The sequence below is a fragment of the Lissotriton helveticus genome, chromosome 9 (genome assembly GCF_964261635.1).
Source record: "Lissotriton helveticus chromosome 9, aLisHel1.1, whole genome shotgun sequence".
In the NCBI taxonomy this organism is placed as follows: domain Eukaryota; kingdom Metazoa; phylum Chordata; class Amphibia; order Caudata; family Salamandridae; genus Lissotriton; species Lissotriton helveticus.
Genome location: NC_136070.1, coordinates 130397102 through 130414272, shown reverse-complemented (window position 1 = coordinate 130414272; position 17171 = coordinate 130397102). Strand labels below are relative to the sequence as shown.

Genomic DNA, 17171 nt, shown 5'->3' with positions numbered 1-17171 from the left:
GGGAATAGTAATTTTCACCCCTACGCTATCCAACACTTTACCTACTGTTGCACTCTCTGGAGTGGTAATAGTAATTTTTACCCCTATGCTATCCAACACTTCCCCTACTGTTTACCCCTACGCTATCCAACACTTTTCCTACTGTTGCACTCACTGGAGTGGGAAAAAGTAATTTTTACCCCCACGCTATTCAACACTTTCCCTACTGTTGCACTCTCTGTAGTGGGAATAGTAATTTTTACCCCTACACTATCCAACAGTTTCTCTACTGTTGCACTCACTGGAGTGGGAATAGTAATTTTTGCACCTACGCTATCCAACACTTTCCCTACTGTTGCACTCTCTAGAGTGGGAATAGTAATTTTTACCCCTATGCTATCCAACACTTTCCCTACTGTTGCACTCACTGGATTGGCAATAGTGATGTTTACCCTCCCGCTATGCAACGCTTTCCTTACTATTGCACTCACTGGAGTGGGAATAGTCATTTTTACCCTCCGGCTATCCAATGCTTTCCCTACTCTTGCACTCACTGGAGTGGAAATAGTCATTTTTACCCTCCCGCTATCCAACGCTTGCCCTACTGTTGCACTCACTGGAGTCGGAATAGAAAATGTTACACTCCCGCTATCCAACACTAAAAATATTGAATAGTTTTTAATATTATTAAGTTAACATATATATGTAATACAAAATAAAAATGCATGTTTTTTCTCAAATTTACATTAATTATGTATTAATATTAAGGTTATTTAAGTATTTTTAAGTATGTTTTACTTAATTATATTCATTATTTCATTATTTTACATTACTTTTAAGACATTTAAAAAATTTGATATTTTAACAAACTATATTATTTACAACGATATTTTGGATTCAATATTTTTGTACTTACCTGTTTGTAGATAGGAAGTCGATATTCTGTCATTCTACATTTTTTCATTGATATTTTGGCAGGTCAATATTTTGCTCCTCGATATTCTGTCAGTGATCCGTTAGATCGGTGGTTCCCAAACTGTGCGCCACGGCGCCATGGTGCACCGTTAAGAGTAGCTAGGAGCGACGCACATGATGAGGGGAAGACAGCAGTTTTTCTACACAGGAGACCGCCAAAAACATCCACTTCGTAGAAATAATAACTTTATTAATCCACATAGTAGCGCGCACTACACAAGCCAATCAGTCCATTTTCTAGGTTTATAACCTCACATCAAGACACTAGGCGTATCGAGCACTTAACACACACACACACACGCGTACTAACTGGCACCCATGCAGCAGCTTCAGGAAAGAGGAGCGCGTTCATCCCGATTAACCAGTAAGCAAGTGGGGCAGCGTTTTTGTTGCTTCGCACAAGGGAAGACTCTTTCGATAAAGATAAGCACGGAGAGGGAGGGCGTATATTGGTACCCAGAAGGTTTGCAAAATTGTGTGGACAGAGCTTATAGCGGAACGCATAGCGTTTAAAAGGCATGCTTAAGATTATACGACCATACGGAGATAGTATAAGTGTCCATGCATAATGTGCATTGGAGACACGTTAACTAACCACAGTGCTGAGAGCGAGCACAAACGTAGAGACACATTTCACGCTATGCTAAAAAATCACACTTGCACAACGAAAGCGATGCGCATGATTTTTAAGTAGGACACTTACTAACTTTTCACGTTGCTGAAAGTGAGCACATTTTAAGAAACCACGAGGAATGTGGTGGTGGTTACAGTGTATTTGGTCGAGAACCTCCTGAATAAAGGAATGTAATGTTTTACTTTTTCTAGACTTTCCCCTGAAGAAGTCAACGAGCCGAAATGCATTGGGAGGGGAGAAATCGCATTATATAATGCAGATGTGATGCATGTTGGGATTTGAAGTTTCAATTGGAAAGCACCATGAAACAATGTTGAAATTAAAGAAACCAGTTCAAGCAAAAAAATGGTGTAAAAATAGGATTTTCTTTGGATTCATTGTTACTGTAGACACCGCAATTTGACCTGTGCCCGAGAAGACACCCCATGGAGGTGGGGTTGCGACCACAGTGATCTTACACTCCTGAGCGGGGAGTGATTCCTAGAAGCACAGCACAACAGCCCACAAAGGGGAAGTTACAAATGCCTCCTGCATAATCCGGGAACATGGTTTGGCCCAAGAACACACTGCCGCCAGGCAGTGTGTTTGTTTTTTGTTTGTGCTTTCACGCGTTGTAGCCTCAGGATAAGCAGCAATGTTTGACAGCGTTATTCCTGCCCGTGTTCTGCCGCGCCTCTGGGGAGCCTCTTCAAAACAAGTAGGTAGGAGGGCTGACACTGCTCGCTCATTTACTCATTTATTTTCACATGTCGAGTTTGAAAGGGACAAAAATTAACGGGTACTGTTTGAAAATGTGCAGTGGTCTGCAGTCTTGCCAAACAGGACAGCATCCTTAGTGAACACGGCGGCTCGCTGAAAAAATGACGCAAGCGGGTACATATGTGTGACATTTCTGGTGTAGTAAAGCTTCCTGGGGTGCAAGTGTCATGTAGGGGGGAAAACATGGACTCGTAACATTTTCATCGAGATAAAAATTGCTGACTGTTGTTCCCACACTTTGTTCGTGTGAAGAAACGCGCACTGGATTTTATAAGCCAGAAATTTCAGTGAGCAAACTCGCTGTGGAAATAGGCCTCATTGCAGCCAGGATTAATTGCCCAGCCCCAGTGTGTACTACCCTATTTCTTACACTAGCACTTCCTTACTACCTCAGACGAGACATCACAGTGCTAATATAAATTCCAATCAGACTGCAGCAACCTGGGCATCGGAGAGGCTGCTAAATCACCCCAGACTGGGCCATGTGTTTTATTTCTGGGAAGAGGAGTGCGCAGAGGGATGAGAAATAAAGGAAACTGAAAGTGACACCAAGACTTTCCATCTGAGAAAACAAGGGCAAGCAGCAGGTGGAAGAAGGAATACACAGGGGTAAAACAGTGTGAAAGAATCAAAGGGGAAGAGAATGAAAGCTGGACATAAAGCAGAAAGAGGGATGCAAAAGAATGTTTGAAGAGGAAATCTAGCAACAAGATTTGGAGAAACAATAGAAGATGCTTTTAGCAGGCGCTTTCATAATTGAATGTTTCACAAAGCATCATTAACTGACCTTAAAACAGATACAGCAGAGGTTGCAACAATGCAAGATTCCTTTAATGCACAGAACAGGCACGCATATAGCTGCTCTTTGGCTCTTTTTTGAGCTTTTAGTAGTGCATTCTTGGGCTTGTAGTTTGTCTTTTTTACATACCTTCATTGGCTTCATTCCAATTAATTTCAGGGAAAAAACTGGAAGTACTCCTGAGGTCGGGCTTACATCCTCCCACCGGTAAAAAATGGTGGGGAGCCACGGCCAACTGACAATTAGGTCAAGGGAGCCAAAGGTCGAAAAAGTTTGGGAACCACTGGGCTAGATGGAAGTATAACATGCGGTAGCACTGGTAATAAAAGAGTTGACATACAGATTCCAAGAAGTGAGCGACCTTTAAATGAGCTACGACATGCATGAAAATAAAGGGGAAGACATGCATATTCCAGACGTGAGTTATTTTGGAATGAGGTATAACATTCAATGGTACTGAAATATGAGGATGACATGCATATTCAAAGAAGTGAGACATCTCCGAATGAAGTACAACATGCAGTAGCACTGAAAATAAAGGGGTGACATTCATGTTGAAGGAAGTAAGCCATCTCGGAACGAGATTAACATGCAGTAGCACTAACAATAAAGGGGTTGACCGGGACAGTCCACGCATGAGGTATGAGGTATAACAGGCAATGGCACTGAAAATAAAGGGGTTGACATGCACAGTCCACGTATGAGATATGAGTTATAACATGCAGTGGTACTGAACATAAAGGATGACCCACACATTCCAAGAAGTGAGCCATCACAGAATGAGGAAGAACACGCAGTGGCACTGAAAATAAGGGGGTTATATGCACTTTATAATTCTAAGATTGGATATACACAGATGTGACTCTAACCAGGGTGTTAACCAAGTGACCAGTTATCAGAACACTACACCAGTTACTACAGGCGTCAGCGCCCGACTGGCACTGCCAGGCCCTGACCCAACTCTGGAAATATTCGGGGGTGTTCCACCCCTTACGCTCCTGCACACTAGGTACTGCTGGAGGGACATTTGCATAATTTGGATGCTGGTTCAAAGCAACTGATCCATTGTAGCCTCTCTATCTAAGGTGAGGTGCTACGAAAACATGGAAACAGCGCAAACTGATCATGTCAGGCAGCCTCCTCTCTGACTATGAATCTTGTCCAGTTTGAGACATGGGCAGAATCGATCCAAATTCGCCCATTGGGTACATCGCGCTTTTATATAATGTGAGTAATGTAAGAAGTTGCGTTGCCCATGGCCCGGAAACATTCAGAATGCCCCTTGGCTAATAATACCTCCCTGCATAGTTTCAACCATGTCTGGAAGCGCCCTTGCGTAGTCCTTATGATTATAAATGCTTCCCCTCACAGCTCGACAATTGTACATACTTTTTGCACATAGTTCTCTATCCTATCCGCTGTGTAAAACGATGTTATTATTTACACATAGTGTCATTTATTTTGCGCCTAACCTACTCCTATTGTAAACTGCTTTGACGACTTTGAGGTATACTTACATATTATATTGTTTTCATCCACATTCCCAATATAGCGCTTTGACACGCTTTTATAATCTGGTCCATGGCCCGTGCTGCATAAAGTTCTCATGCTAGCCAGCAAACGTTCTATGTGAATGCCCCCGAATGCTATGATTACGTTTGGGAATCCCCATTACTCTTAGTCTTACTCGTCCTCGGCCCAGTCATCACTCATGAGGTATTCCACAGACAGGAAACAAATCAGGAAATGCTTTTAGGCTCCACCCCTCCTCCTGCCAGGTGCTATATCAGACATAACCACCAGAAGCACATCCTGACACACCAAGCAACAAAGGCCTGGACAGGGAGGGAGGGTGGGAAGTATGACTGAGTCGAGGACGAGTAGGACTAAGAGTAATGGGGATTACCAAACGTAATCATAGCATTATGTTATGTTATGTTATGTTATTTAATGGTTTTATATAGCGCTCGGCTACTCCGAGGAGTATCCCGGCGCTTTAGAAAAAAAAACAGATGCGGCTGTTGGGAGCAGAGAATGGGCAGGAAACTATTGCTCAAAGAGCCAGGACTTTAACTCCTTCCTAAAAGTCAGCAAATTCGAGGCTTTCCTCAAATGAGCTGGCAAGGAGTTCCAATGCTTGGGTGCCAGAAAACGGAAGGAGCGACCCCCGATCCGGGCCCGACGTATGGATGGAACAAGTGCCAAGGCCAGAGAAGCTGACCTCAGCGTTCTGGCCGGTATGTAGAAAGCCAGTAGCTTTCTAATATATTTTGCTCCAGAGTCGTGCAGTGCCTTGAAAGCGAGTGTAAGTGCCTTGAAAGCCACCCGTTTCTTAATAGGAAGCCAATGCAATTTTTCCAATAACTTTTTTGCGCTAGTTCTACGATGGAGGCCATAGATGGCTCTAGCAGCCAAATTCTGCACTACCTGTATGCGCGAAAACAAGTAATCAGGCATGCCCAGGTAGAGGATGTTGGAATAATCCAGGCGGGAGCCTATCAAGGCCTGAACAGTGACTTTTTGATGCACCAGGGAAAGCAAAGGAAGAAATTTCCTAAGCATTTTCAAAATGCCAAAGCACTTTCCAACAAGACCCAGGATCTGAGGTTTCAGAGTAAGACCCTCATCGATCTGCACTCCCAGATTCTTTGCCTTGGTGTAAACAGCCGATAGAGGAAACATGGCAGGAGGCCACCAAGACTGCCATCTGGGATCGGCGGCACAGCCTAAAAACAGCAGCTCCGATTTATCGGAGTTGCATTTGAGGCTATGATGTTCAAACCACTCAAACACTGCCCCAGACAGCCTCTGATCTGCACGCTGTCAAAATCCGAGCCTTTCTTGCAGGTGAAGAGAAACTGGGTGTCATCAGCGTAGGAAACGATCTGGGCACCAAAGGACTCCACCAAGGCCGGCAAGGGTGCCAGATAGATATTAAAGAGGGTGGGGCTCAGGACAGAGCCCTGAGGCACCCCGACCTCCAGTGGCGTCCCTCGTCCTCGACCCAGTCATCACTCATGAGGCATACCAAAGCAACCCCCAAACAGGCCTTTGGCAACCCAAACACAGCAAAACACAGACCAGACACAAAGGAGTGCAGCAAGTGAAAAAAGTTTAATAAACAAAACAGAACTCAGAGTGGAGGGGGAACCCCCACAGCCTGCAACACCCCACGACCAAAATTGGTCCGGTCAGACAGGGCACAATTCAACCTGTAGTGCCTCACAAACGTGGACTCTGAGGCCCAGGTCCCAGCCCGACAAATCTCATCAAGAGACACACAATGGTAAGCAGCCCAGGAGGCAGACACGCTCGAGTGGAACGCGCCTGAACACCCGCCGGACAAGGCAATCCAGCACCAAGGTAGGCAAGAGTGATGACAGCCTTAATCCAGTGACCCAAGGTGAGCCTGGAAGCAGCCTTACCAGCCAATCCAAAGGTGACAAAGAGAGAGTTAGAAGAGCGACACAGTCCACAGTCTCCAAAGGCTTAAAGGGGGAAGACTGCAAAACACCCAACACCAAGGAGAGATCCCAAGGGGGCACCAGAGAACGAACAGACGGGGAAGAAAGAGAAAAACTACGAAACAGACGAGAAACCAACAGGCCATCCGAAGGAAGAAAAGAATCCGGGTCCCAGAAGGCCCGGATAGCAGCCCACTGGCCCCTCAAGGAAGACACAGCAAAGCGCTTCTGAAAGCCATCCAGAAAAAACTGAAGGACAGAAGACACAGGGCAAGAGGTAGGAGACAAACCAGACGAGGAACACCACCCCGAGAAAGACGACCAGTGCTTCGAGAAGGAAGACAAAGTAGACGGCCTACGAGAGGCCTGCATCACAGAAATTATGTGGTCGGGCAGACCACGGACCCCAAGAGACAACCGTTCAACCTCCAGACCGCCAAGGAGAGGGGAACCAGAAGAGGGGACGGGGACCTCAGAGGAGAGGGGCAGCAGGGCAGAAACCAAGGAGGGCCCACCACTAGGCCCAGCAGCAGAGGAAACCAGGACCTCCTCGGCCAGTGCGGAAGAACAGCCACCACCTGAGCCCCCTCCTGCTGAACCTTCAGCAAGAAGGCAGGAATTAGAGGAAAGGGAGGAAAGGCATAAAGAAGCCAAGGAGGCCACCGGAGAGACAAGGCAACCACCCCCCAGGTGCCCACCTCCGGAGACCTGGAGCAGAACAGGGGAACCAGGGCATTGGACCGGAAGGCGAACAGGTCCAGACCCGGAGTCCCGAACCTCAGGCAAATCAACCAAAAAGTCCGGGGAGCCAGGCACAAGGACAGAGATGAAGGAAACCTCCGGCTCAACAAATCCGCCACCACGTTGTCCACACCTCGAATGTGCTGAGCAGACAGGGCCAGAAGATTCTTCTCGGCCCAATCCGAAATGGAGCAGGCCACCAGATTCAGGGAAGAACTGCGGGTCCTCCCCGGTGATTGATATAGGCCACAGACACGGTGTTGTCCGATCTCACCAGGACATGGCAACCCCTCAGATGAAGATGGAAAAAGCGGAGCGCCCTCTCCACCGCAGACAACTCCCTCCAGTTGGACGACCTGCGAGACTCCAACGGGAGCCAACAAGCCTGCACAGCCCAATGGTCCAGAGTCGCCCCCCAGCCGGAAGCGCTGGCATCTGTGGTCACAACCAGAGGAGGAGGCAGACGGAACAACATCCCCACGGAAAGGTGGAAAGGATCCAGCCACCACTGAAGAGCAGACACAATGTCCAGAGACACGGGCACAGGAACCGCATAATCCAGGACAGGAAAGGGGACCCACCGCTGCACATGCCACAGCAGAGGGCGCAGATGAACCATGGCCCAGGGCACGGTGAAGACAGAAGCAGCCATGTGGCCCTGAACCTCCAGCCACTATAGGAGGGGAGCTGAGGCTTGTGACAACAACCTCCTCAGCAAAGACTGAAGGCGACGAATCCGGGCCTCCGGCAGGAACACTTTGCCCAACACAGAATCGAACACAGCTCCGATGAAAGTCCTCCGGGTGGCAGGCTCCAGGTGGCACTTCGGCAAGTTGATCAAGAACCCGTGTTCCCTGAGCGTAGTCATGGTCAAGAGAAGGTGGTGAGACATGACCTCCAGGGACAGAGCCTGAACCATCCAGTCGTCTAGATACGGAAACACAGACACCCCCAGGAGATGGAGATGGGCCACCAAGGGAGCCACCACCTTGGTGAAAACCCTGGGGGCAGACCGAAGACCAAAGGGAAGGACGCAGAACTGCCAGTGATGACCCTCCAGGCAGAATCGCAGGAAACGCTGATCCCTCACAGCCACCGGGACGTGCAGATAGGCATCCTGGAGGTCCAGAGTGGAGAACACCCAACCCGACTGGATCAGCGGAATAATCCTCTGGAGAGTCTCCATCTTGAACGGAATCTTCCTCACGAACACGTTCAGTCCCCGAAGGTTGATGACCACATGGAAGCCCCCCGTGATCTTTGGCACCACAAAGATGATGGAGTAGACGCCCAACCCCCGCTCCGCCAATGGAACATGGACAACTGCAAGCTTGCCGACCAAAGAACGGACACCGTCCAACAAGGCCCGACGGCGGGAGGCATACCGAGGAGAAGGGGTCACCACCTCCCCAGAGGGGGGAGGGGGGACAAGAACTCGATCCGGTAGCCCCTCGACAAGACATCCAGCACCCATCTTTCCGAGGTCGTCAGGTGCCAAGCAGGAAGGAACCTGCGAAGTCTCCCACCAACCAGAGGCGGAAAACCAGCGAGAACGTCCCCCAGGGTGGCATAGTCAGGAACGCTGCGGACCAGACCCGGCACCCCTCTGGGACTTCTTCTGAAACTTCCGGGAAAAAGACAGGCCAGTGCCACGCTGATTCCGAAATGAGGACTGCTGAAACCTGGAAGGCTGTCGGAAAGTCCTGGCACCAGAGAAGGAGGAACCCCCTCGGGGCGGAAGATCACGAAAGGACAAATAATGCTTGCGCTCCTTGAAGACCTTGTGCAGCTTCTCCTCCAGTGAGTCACCAAACAGACGGGCACCAGAGAAAGGCAGCCTCAAAGCAATGGAACGCTGGGCCGCGTGCGTCTTCCAATCCCGCAGCAACAGGTTACGACGGGCAGCAATAGAGGAACCACAGGACATAGCAGAAGCCCTCACAGAATCAAAGGCGATGTCCAACAGGAATTCCGCGTGGCGCTCCATAGACTCCAGCAACTCCGGACAACTGGCACCCTCCTGCATGGATGAGAACAGGGACTTGAAATCGGTCAGCAAAGACTGGGCAACATATGCCCCATAAATGCCAGAACGAATAGCCAGGTGAGAAGCGGCATAAGACTTCTTCAGGGCAGAATCCACCTTTTTTTCCACACCGTCCTTCAGAATGTTATCATCTGCCATGGAAGGACGACCCTCAAGACTGGCCACAACAGAGTCCACAGCAACCGAATCAGGCAAATTGTCCGCTATATCCAGCAAGGGATAAAGCTTGGACATAAACCTGGGCATGGAAATATGATCCGGGTCCTTCCACTACTTCAGCAGGACATCAGAAACAAAGGGATGCACCGGCAAGGAAGAAGCAACAGGCTTCTGAAACTGCGGCAAGATAGAATCCTGAGAGGAACCAGGCGCAGAATCATCCGGGAACCCCATGTTAACCCGCACATGGGAAAGGACGTCAGGCAAGAGATCCTTGGAAATGTGCTTTCCCTGAAGCTCAACAGCAGACAGAGAAGACTCATCAGACTCATCAGAGGAGGAAATGTCAGAATAAAGAGCAGCAGGACCAGAAAGACCAGCAGTACTCCTCTTGGTTGCCTTCATAACGGAAAGAGTGTCCAGGATAAGGCGCTTAATCCGGTCATCATCACCCTTCTTGGCATGCTTCACAGGAGGGGGTGGGGAGTCCCCACTGGTATCAGGGGAAGAGGGAGGCACAGGGGAGGAATGCTTCCTCTTGCGATGGTGCTTGCCCATAACGAATACACCCAAGCACAAAGCAGTAACAAAGAATGAACACTACAAAGAAAACACCTCCTCCCAGAGGAGATATATATATGCAGGGCACACCCCACCAATCACCCCCCCACCCCCCACAGAGAAGACACCAGAGGCCCCTCACTGGATGAAAAAACGACCAATGCACAATAAAAAACAGGCAGGGAAGCAAGCCCCCGACCCCCCAGCCAACCACAAACAGGCCCGAGGAAAAAGGGGGAGGGGCGGGCAAAATGAAACCGCGGCCAAACAGCCGGCGCAGTAATTTGAAGGCAAATTCTGCCGTAGGGAAGAGAGATACCACTCACCAGCCCACCGCCAACCGTCCCAAAGTCCGACGTCGCCAGGACGAACAGAAATGTCCACCAAGGACCGGAGCGCCGGAGCCCACCCGGGCGACCGCCCCTGAGAAGCGCCCGGTAAGTAAGTGAACACCGCGCATGCGCGAACACCCTCGCACATGCGCGGACACAGAGAGCAGCCCGGGCGTCCTCACGGAGCAGCAGAGGAAGCCCGGCGAGAGGACCAGCAACGACCCGGGTCCCCCGGAGAGAGGGCAAGAGCACAGCAACCCCCTCATCCCCCCCCCCTCACTGCAAGAGAAAACACCGGAGGAGACACCCCGGCCGCCACTCACAGAGAGGGCCAGGCGCGATCTGAGAGACCAAAGGGGAGTAGCGCGCCACATAGCAATCAAGCGCACACAGCCCCTACTTGCACGGTGACAGCAAGAAAGCAGGTCATCACCACCAAGGAACCCCTCGCACAGCAGGAGAAACCTCAGGGTAACAGCAGCAGGAACAGACATCAGGGCAGCAGCAAACCAGGAAGACCCGAGAAGCCAAGCAGGCCAGGTCACCTGAGCCCAGGAGGAGACAGGGAAGCCCAGCAGCCCCACTCCAAGGAATCCCACGACGGTCCATGGGAGCCCCCCAGAGCCCAGCAGAGGAGGATCCACAGGACAGGAAGCAGGTAAGTGCCCGGCACTCACCCAAGCGTCTCCCATCAAGTAGTCCACCGACAGGAAACAAAACAGGATGTGCTTCTGGTGGTTAGGTCTGATGTAGCACCTGGCAGGAGGGGGGGTGGAGCCTAAAAGCGTTTCCTGTTTTGTTTCCTGTCTGTGGAATACCTCATGAGTGATGACTGGGTCGAGGACGAGGGACGTAGAGGTAACAAATGTTCCAGATGCTCTGTTTGGTGACTAATTTACAAGACTGGTATGGAACAGCCCTATGATTTTGGCAGGAAATATCATATACTGTTTCTGCTATTTTCTGGGAGTGGTGAACCTTTCTCTCCTCGGATTGGTACGTTCAACCTACTTGCCTGGCTTATGGCAGATTTGCGAAATTGGCCAAGCTGATGGAAAAGAGGAAATAGCAATTTGTTGGTCTAGGGCACCGGAACTACGTCGCTAGTATGGACTAAAGCCCTGAATATGAGTGTATCGGTGTTTTCCGGTTTCCCTGTTATCCTGCTTTCCAGTGTTTTACAACCACTATGCAGACTCCTGTTTGCACAGGGCTTGGAATTTCGAGTTGGGTGTTATTTACGACACTGATCACTGGGTATGTTAAATACCTCAATATTTTATAAAAATCGACAGGTCAAGAATGTCGAAATTTTTAACAGGGGAAAAGCATACAGTATTTACCATACTAGGTAGATTTTGGTGCATTAAACACCAAACTACCCATGTTATTCCCCAATAAATCCTAATAGACGCTATTTATCGCACTCGATAAATAACGTACGGTGGAGTATCATCATTTATGAGGTGCGATAAATATCACCTTGATTCCAATGAACTCAGAATCAGACTGACTCCTAAGAACACCAATAAAGAACAAACTACCATAAGTAACACATTTTGTTTATTTTCGGATTAAAAAATATATAAAATCGCTACATATTATACTTGTATTTAAATATCCTAATAAAACAATCGCAATTATTAATCAGACAACCGAGTAAAACTTTATCTACAGTAATAAACAAGCATTGGAAATGCAATAGGTCTCGCAGCATTAGAGTTAGTGCATTTAGAATTGTTTATGGGTTTTTTGTTGTAAATCTTTTGCATTTTTATTTTTTTTTGCCAATGCTAAAGAATTACAAATCAAAAAAGCAATAAACAATTGTAAAAGCTGTAACTAAAAATCCTACGAGACGTATTGCACTGTGTGAGGGTGAGGTGTTGAGGGTGAGTGAGGGTGGGGGTGAGTGAGGAGTTGAGTGTGAGTGAGGTGTTGAGGGTGAGTGAGGTGTTGAGGGTGAGTGAGAGTGAGAGTGAGTGAGGGTGAGGGTGAGGGAGGGTTATTGCGAGTTAGGATGAGGGGTTGAGGGTGGGTGATGGTGAGGTGAGACATTCCTTTTAGCCAAACATGGTGTCGATTTCTCTGTTGATTCGACCCCTTCTATTCCTGACTCTGCTTGCCGGTCCATGCAAATGAAAAATCCCTTGTTTTACGCCCCTACCAGGTGTTTCTAAATGTTAATGTGCGTGTATATGTTTTATAAGACACAGCCAGTGAGATAACAGGAGGTTATCGCCCCGCCCCCACAAACACATGCTGGCCGGAGACAAAAGGCAGCTGGAGTATGTGTGACCCCGGATCCCTGAGTCCTGTTTGTTAAAGCATGTAGACTTTGTTTATGTTGGGCGCATGTTATCATGTTTTGTTTTAGAGAGCTCAAAGAGAACCCTGACACGCGCCTTACCAATAGCAGAGAGGTCTGGGTGGGCGAGATATGCATTTTACGATAACTAGGGTTAAGGGGCTTTCCTTTACGTACTGAAAGATCTGCGGCAGGAAGTTGTCAACGTAAATAAACACCTGGATACAAACCAAATTGTCCTATGCCTACTTTGTACAAACGTGCAGGTAAGAGCAGAAAAAGAAACACCTGGATGCATTAGCGACTTCGCAGAATTCTGTAAGAAGTGCTGCGACTGCTAGAGGTGGAAGGTGAATATGCCACAAACCGACCCGCACTTCCGACACAGTTCTGGGCAGTGAAGCGGAGGGCGGTCTGAAGTTGAATTGGGAAAAGCTTGTGCTGAGTGTTTGGTTACAGTTCTGGGCGGAGGCAGGAGAAGCTTGTGCTGGAGTTCCTAGGATGGGCGGTGCTGGCAGACTACCATTTACGTAGTAACAACAAGAAAGGGTGGAGGGGGCAGGGGAGGAGGGGGCAGGGGAGGAGGGGTCCGGGGAGGAGGGAAGGGCCAGAGGGACTTGATGGGAGTGGTGGGGGGGAGGGGGAGGGTATAGAGAGGGAGAGGAGGAGAGACAGGACAGGGGGAAGCAGCAGAGACACGGCGGGTAAAATAAACAAACAAGCCTTTCACCGTAACACGGCTGGCAGGGGAGGGGGCGGAGAGGGGAGAGGTGCGACACGGCAGTAGGAGGAGGAGGGGGGAGGAGAGTAGGGGAGGCACGGCCTAGCGGCAGGCAGGCAGGGGAGGAGAGGAGGAGGGGGGAGGAGAGTAGGGGAGGCACGGCCTAGCGGCCGTGCAATCAAGTAGTGAGGGGGCGGAGCTGGGGGAGGCTGTGAGAGAGAGTAGGCAAGGCAGGCGGCTGGGGGCATGTGCACGCGCTTTTAAGCTCAATGCACATGCGCATTGAGCTTAAAAGTCACGGGCACTGCAAGGAATCGCCACGATTCCTTGCAAGTTAGATAAAGTCTGGATGAGCCCCTATAGTCTCGCTTGCTCGATGCGCATGCGCATCGACAGGCGAGACCTAAAAACACAAGCATATTTGACCTTCATATTGAAAGGTTGATTTTCAAAGTCTGAGAAAATGAGATGATGTGTAAAAGAACATCCTATGTTCAAGGTGCTCTACAGGGCAGTGGCATAATCAGATTTACTCACCAGAGGCCCTTGGACGGGTGTGCCACCGTTTCAGAGGAATGTAGTAGACCAGGAAGGAACACAGGAGAACAGGAAAGAAAAGGAGCAGCTTCCGGATGAGTCTCCCCATCGCGATATTCACAACATGGGCGATTTTTCTGGACCAATCACGAAGTTCTGCAAACTGAAAAACACAGACTTGTCAAGCTGAAGATTTCATTATTCAACAACAAAGTTTGTCTTTTGTAAATGTCTACAGTTTGTAGATAATCGAAAAGAGATTTCATTGTGCTTCGGAGTCTGCAGTGGGTGTGCCAAGGACATAAGTCAAAAGGCCTGACAGGTGTTACTGGAAGCCCACCTGTTCACCTGAGGCAGAGCCGGAAGCAAAGGTACAGAGCAGGCAGGCGACAGTGATGCCCCTGACTACACCCATGCTCATGCAAGGTATGGGAAGCTGGTTCACATCAGGCCAGTGCCTTCGACTCATACACGCACATCTGGAGCCACAAGCTACTGTTGGCACAGAAGGCTTGTGTCCACTAGACCCGGACCGTGCTACTGTCGGGACAGAGAGCTCGAGGCCACTAGACCCGGACTGTTCTACTGTCGGGACAGAAGGCTTGTGTCCACTAGACCCGGACCGTGCTACTGTCGGGACAGAGAGCTCGAGGCCACTAGACCCAGACTGTTCTACTGTCGGGACAGAAGGCTTGTGTCTACTAGACCAGGACTGTGCTACTATCGGGAGAGAGAGCTCGAGGCCACTAGACCCAGACTGTGCTACTGTCGGGACAGAAGGCTTGTGTCCACTAGACCCGGACTGTGCTACTATCGGGATAGAAAGCTCGAGGCCACTAGACCCGGACTGTGCTACTGTCGGGACAGAAGGCTTGTGTCCACTAGACCCGGACTGTGCTACTATTGGGATAGAGAGCTCGAGGCCACTAGACCCGGACTGTGCTACTGTTGGGACAGAAGGCTTGTGTCCACGAGACCTGGACTGTGCTACTATCGGGATAGAGAGCTTGAGGCCTCTAGACACTGACTGTGCTAATGTCGGGACAGACAGCTTGAGTCCTCTAGACCCTGACTGTGCTACTATCGGGATAGAGAGCTTGAGGCCACTAGACACCGACTGTGCTAATATTGGGACAGAAGGCTTGTGTCCACTAGACCCGGACTGTGCTACTATCGGGATAGAGAGCTTGAGGCCACTAGCCCAGGACTGTGCTAATGTCGGGACAGACAGCTTGAGTCCTCTAGACCCTGACTGTGCTACTATCTGGATAGAGAGCTTGAGGCCACTAGACACCGACTGTGCTAATATTGGGACAGAAGGCTTGTGTCCACTAGAACCGGACTGTGCTACTATCGGGATAGAGAGGTTAAGGCCAAAGACCCGGACTGTGCTAATGTCGGGACTGACAGCTTGAGTCTTATAGACCCTGACTCTGCTACTACCGAGATAGAGAGCTTGAGGCGACTAGACATCGACTGTGCTAATATTGGGACAGAAGGCTTGTGTCCACTAGACCCGGACTGTGCTACTATCGGGATAGAGAGCTCGAGGCCAACAGACCCGGACTGTGCTACTGTCGGGACAGAAGGCTTGTGTCCACTAGACCCGGACTGTGCAACTATTGGGACAGAAGGCTTGTGTCCACTAGACCCGGACTGTGCTACTATTGGGACAGAAGGCTTGTGTCCACTAGACCCGGACTGTGCTACTGCCGGGACAGACGGCTTGAGTCCTCTAGACCCTGACTGTGCCACTTTAGGACTAGACAGCTCGAGGCCACTAGACACGGACTGTGCTACTTTAGGAATAGACAGCTCAAGGCCACTAGGCCGGGACTGTGCACTATCGGGACAGATGGCTTAAGTCCACTAGTGGCGGACTGTGCAACTATCGGAACAGACGGCTTGAGTCCTCTAGACCCTGACTGTGCCACTTTAGGACTAGACAGCTAGAGGCCACTAGACACGGACTGTGCTCCTTTAGGAATAGACAGCTCGAGGCCACTAGGCCCGGACTGTGCACTGTCGGGACAGACGGCTTGAGTCCAGTAGACCCTGACGATGCTACATTAGGAATAGACAGCTTGAGGCCACTAGACCTGGACTGTGCTACTGTTGGGACAGAAGGTTTGAGTCCACTAGTCCCTGACTGTGCCACTGTAGGAATAGCCAGCTCGAGGCCACTTACTAGGACTGTGCTACTGTAGGAATAGACAGCTTGAGCCAACTAGACCTGGACTATGCTACTGCCGCGATAGATGATTTTGAGACTTGAGCCCATTAGACCCTGACTGTGCTACTGTCAGCATAGACGGCTTGAGCCCACCAGGCGCTGACTGTGCCATTAGACTCAATGGCCATTCATTAGAAAAAATGTAAATATTAGCACCAGCACCCAGGTTCAGCGTATCTACCACGGTCTCATTCATGCAAAACTCAAAGGAATGAACATATGCAGTCAACAAGACAGATGACTCCGAAAATAATCTTTTTCAACACAGATGTCAACCATTCATTATTCATTAATAAATAACAATTCTTTGTTATTTCTGTTGCTTATTTATTTGTTTAAATAATACTCATGCTCCTGTATCGTACTGTACTATTTATGATGTAATTTGTTCTTTATTAAGGCGTTTTGTAAAGTGCTGGGCTTTTCTTTTCGGTTACTTAAAGAGCTAGAAGAGAAGGAAATACAACTTGCTATTTCGAAAGGGAAGTCATAGTTCAGTAGTTTGTGGTAAGTAATCATGCCTGATATTCTTCAATCACATCCCCTCTACAGGGATGGGATCCGTTGAAGTCTCCTGAACCTCTTGTAGTTTTGTCCAGATGCAAGATTAGGGTTAAAGGTATTGCAGTCTCAACCAATAACCCAATAATCTGCACCTTTGTTTCTTTGATTTGAAAGATCTTTGACGGTGCCATTAGGTTATATAGAACCAATATTCATACCACAGAGCAGTATTAAGGGGAGATTAATATACCTTAAAGGATATAATGCATCAGACAAGACAAAATGTACAGAACCAGATATGGAGGGAGGTTTAGAAGTTTGTCCCACTTCAACGGCTGGCACCAGGGATTCTATTCTATTCTATTCGGATGTTCTTGTAAAGCGCATGGCTACTCAAAGGCCTCCCAGCACTAGAACA

The 17171-nt window shown here is 49.1% G+C and overlaps 1 protein-coding gene across 1 annotated transcript in view; it reads right to left on the bottom strand.

Moving 5' to 3' along the window:
* The window catches only part of LOC144782656 (carbohydrate sulfotransferase 8-like), a 149268-nt gene that overhangs the window by 15789 nt on the left and 116308 nt on the right, over nucleotides 1-17171 (bottom strand). Inside the window, exon 2 of the mRNA XM_078662009.1 lies at nucleotides 14017-14179. Coding sequence (XP_078518135.1) covers nucleotides 14017-14125 — 109 coding nt within the window. The 5' untranslated portion in view covers nucleotides 14126-14179. The remainder of the gene's footprint in view (nucleotides 1-14016; nucleotides 14180-17171) is intronic.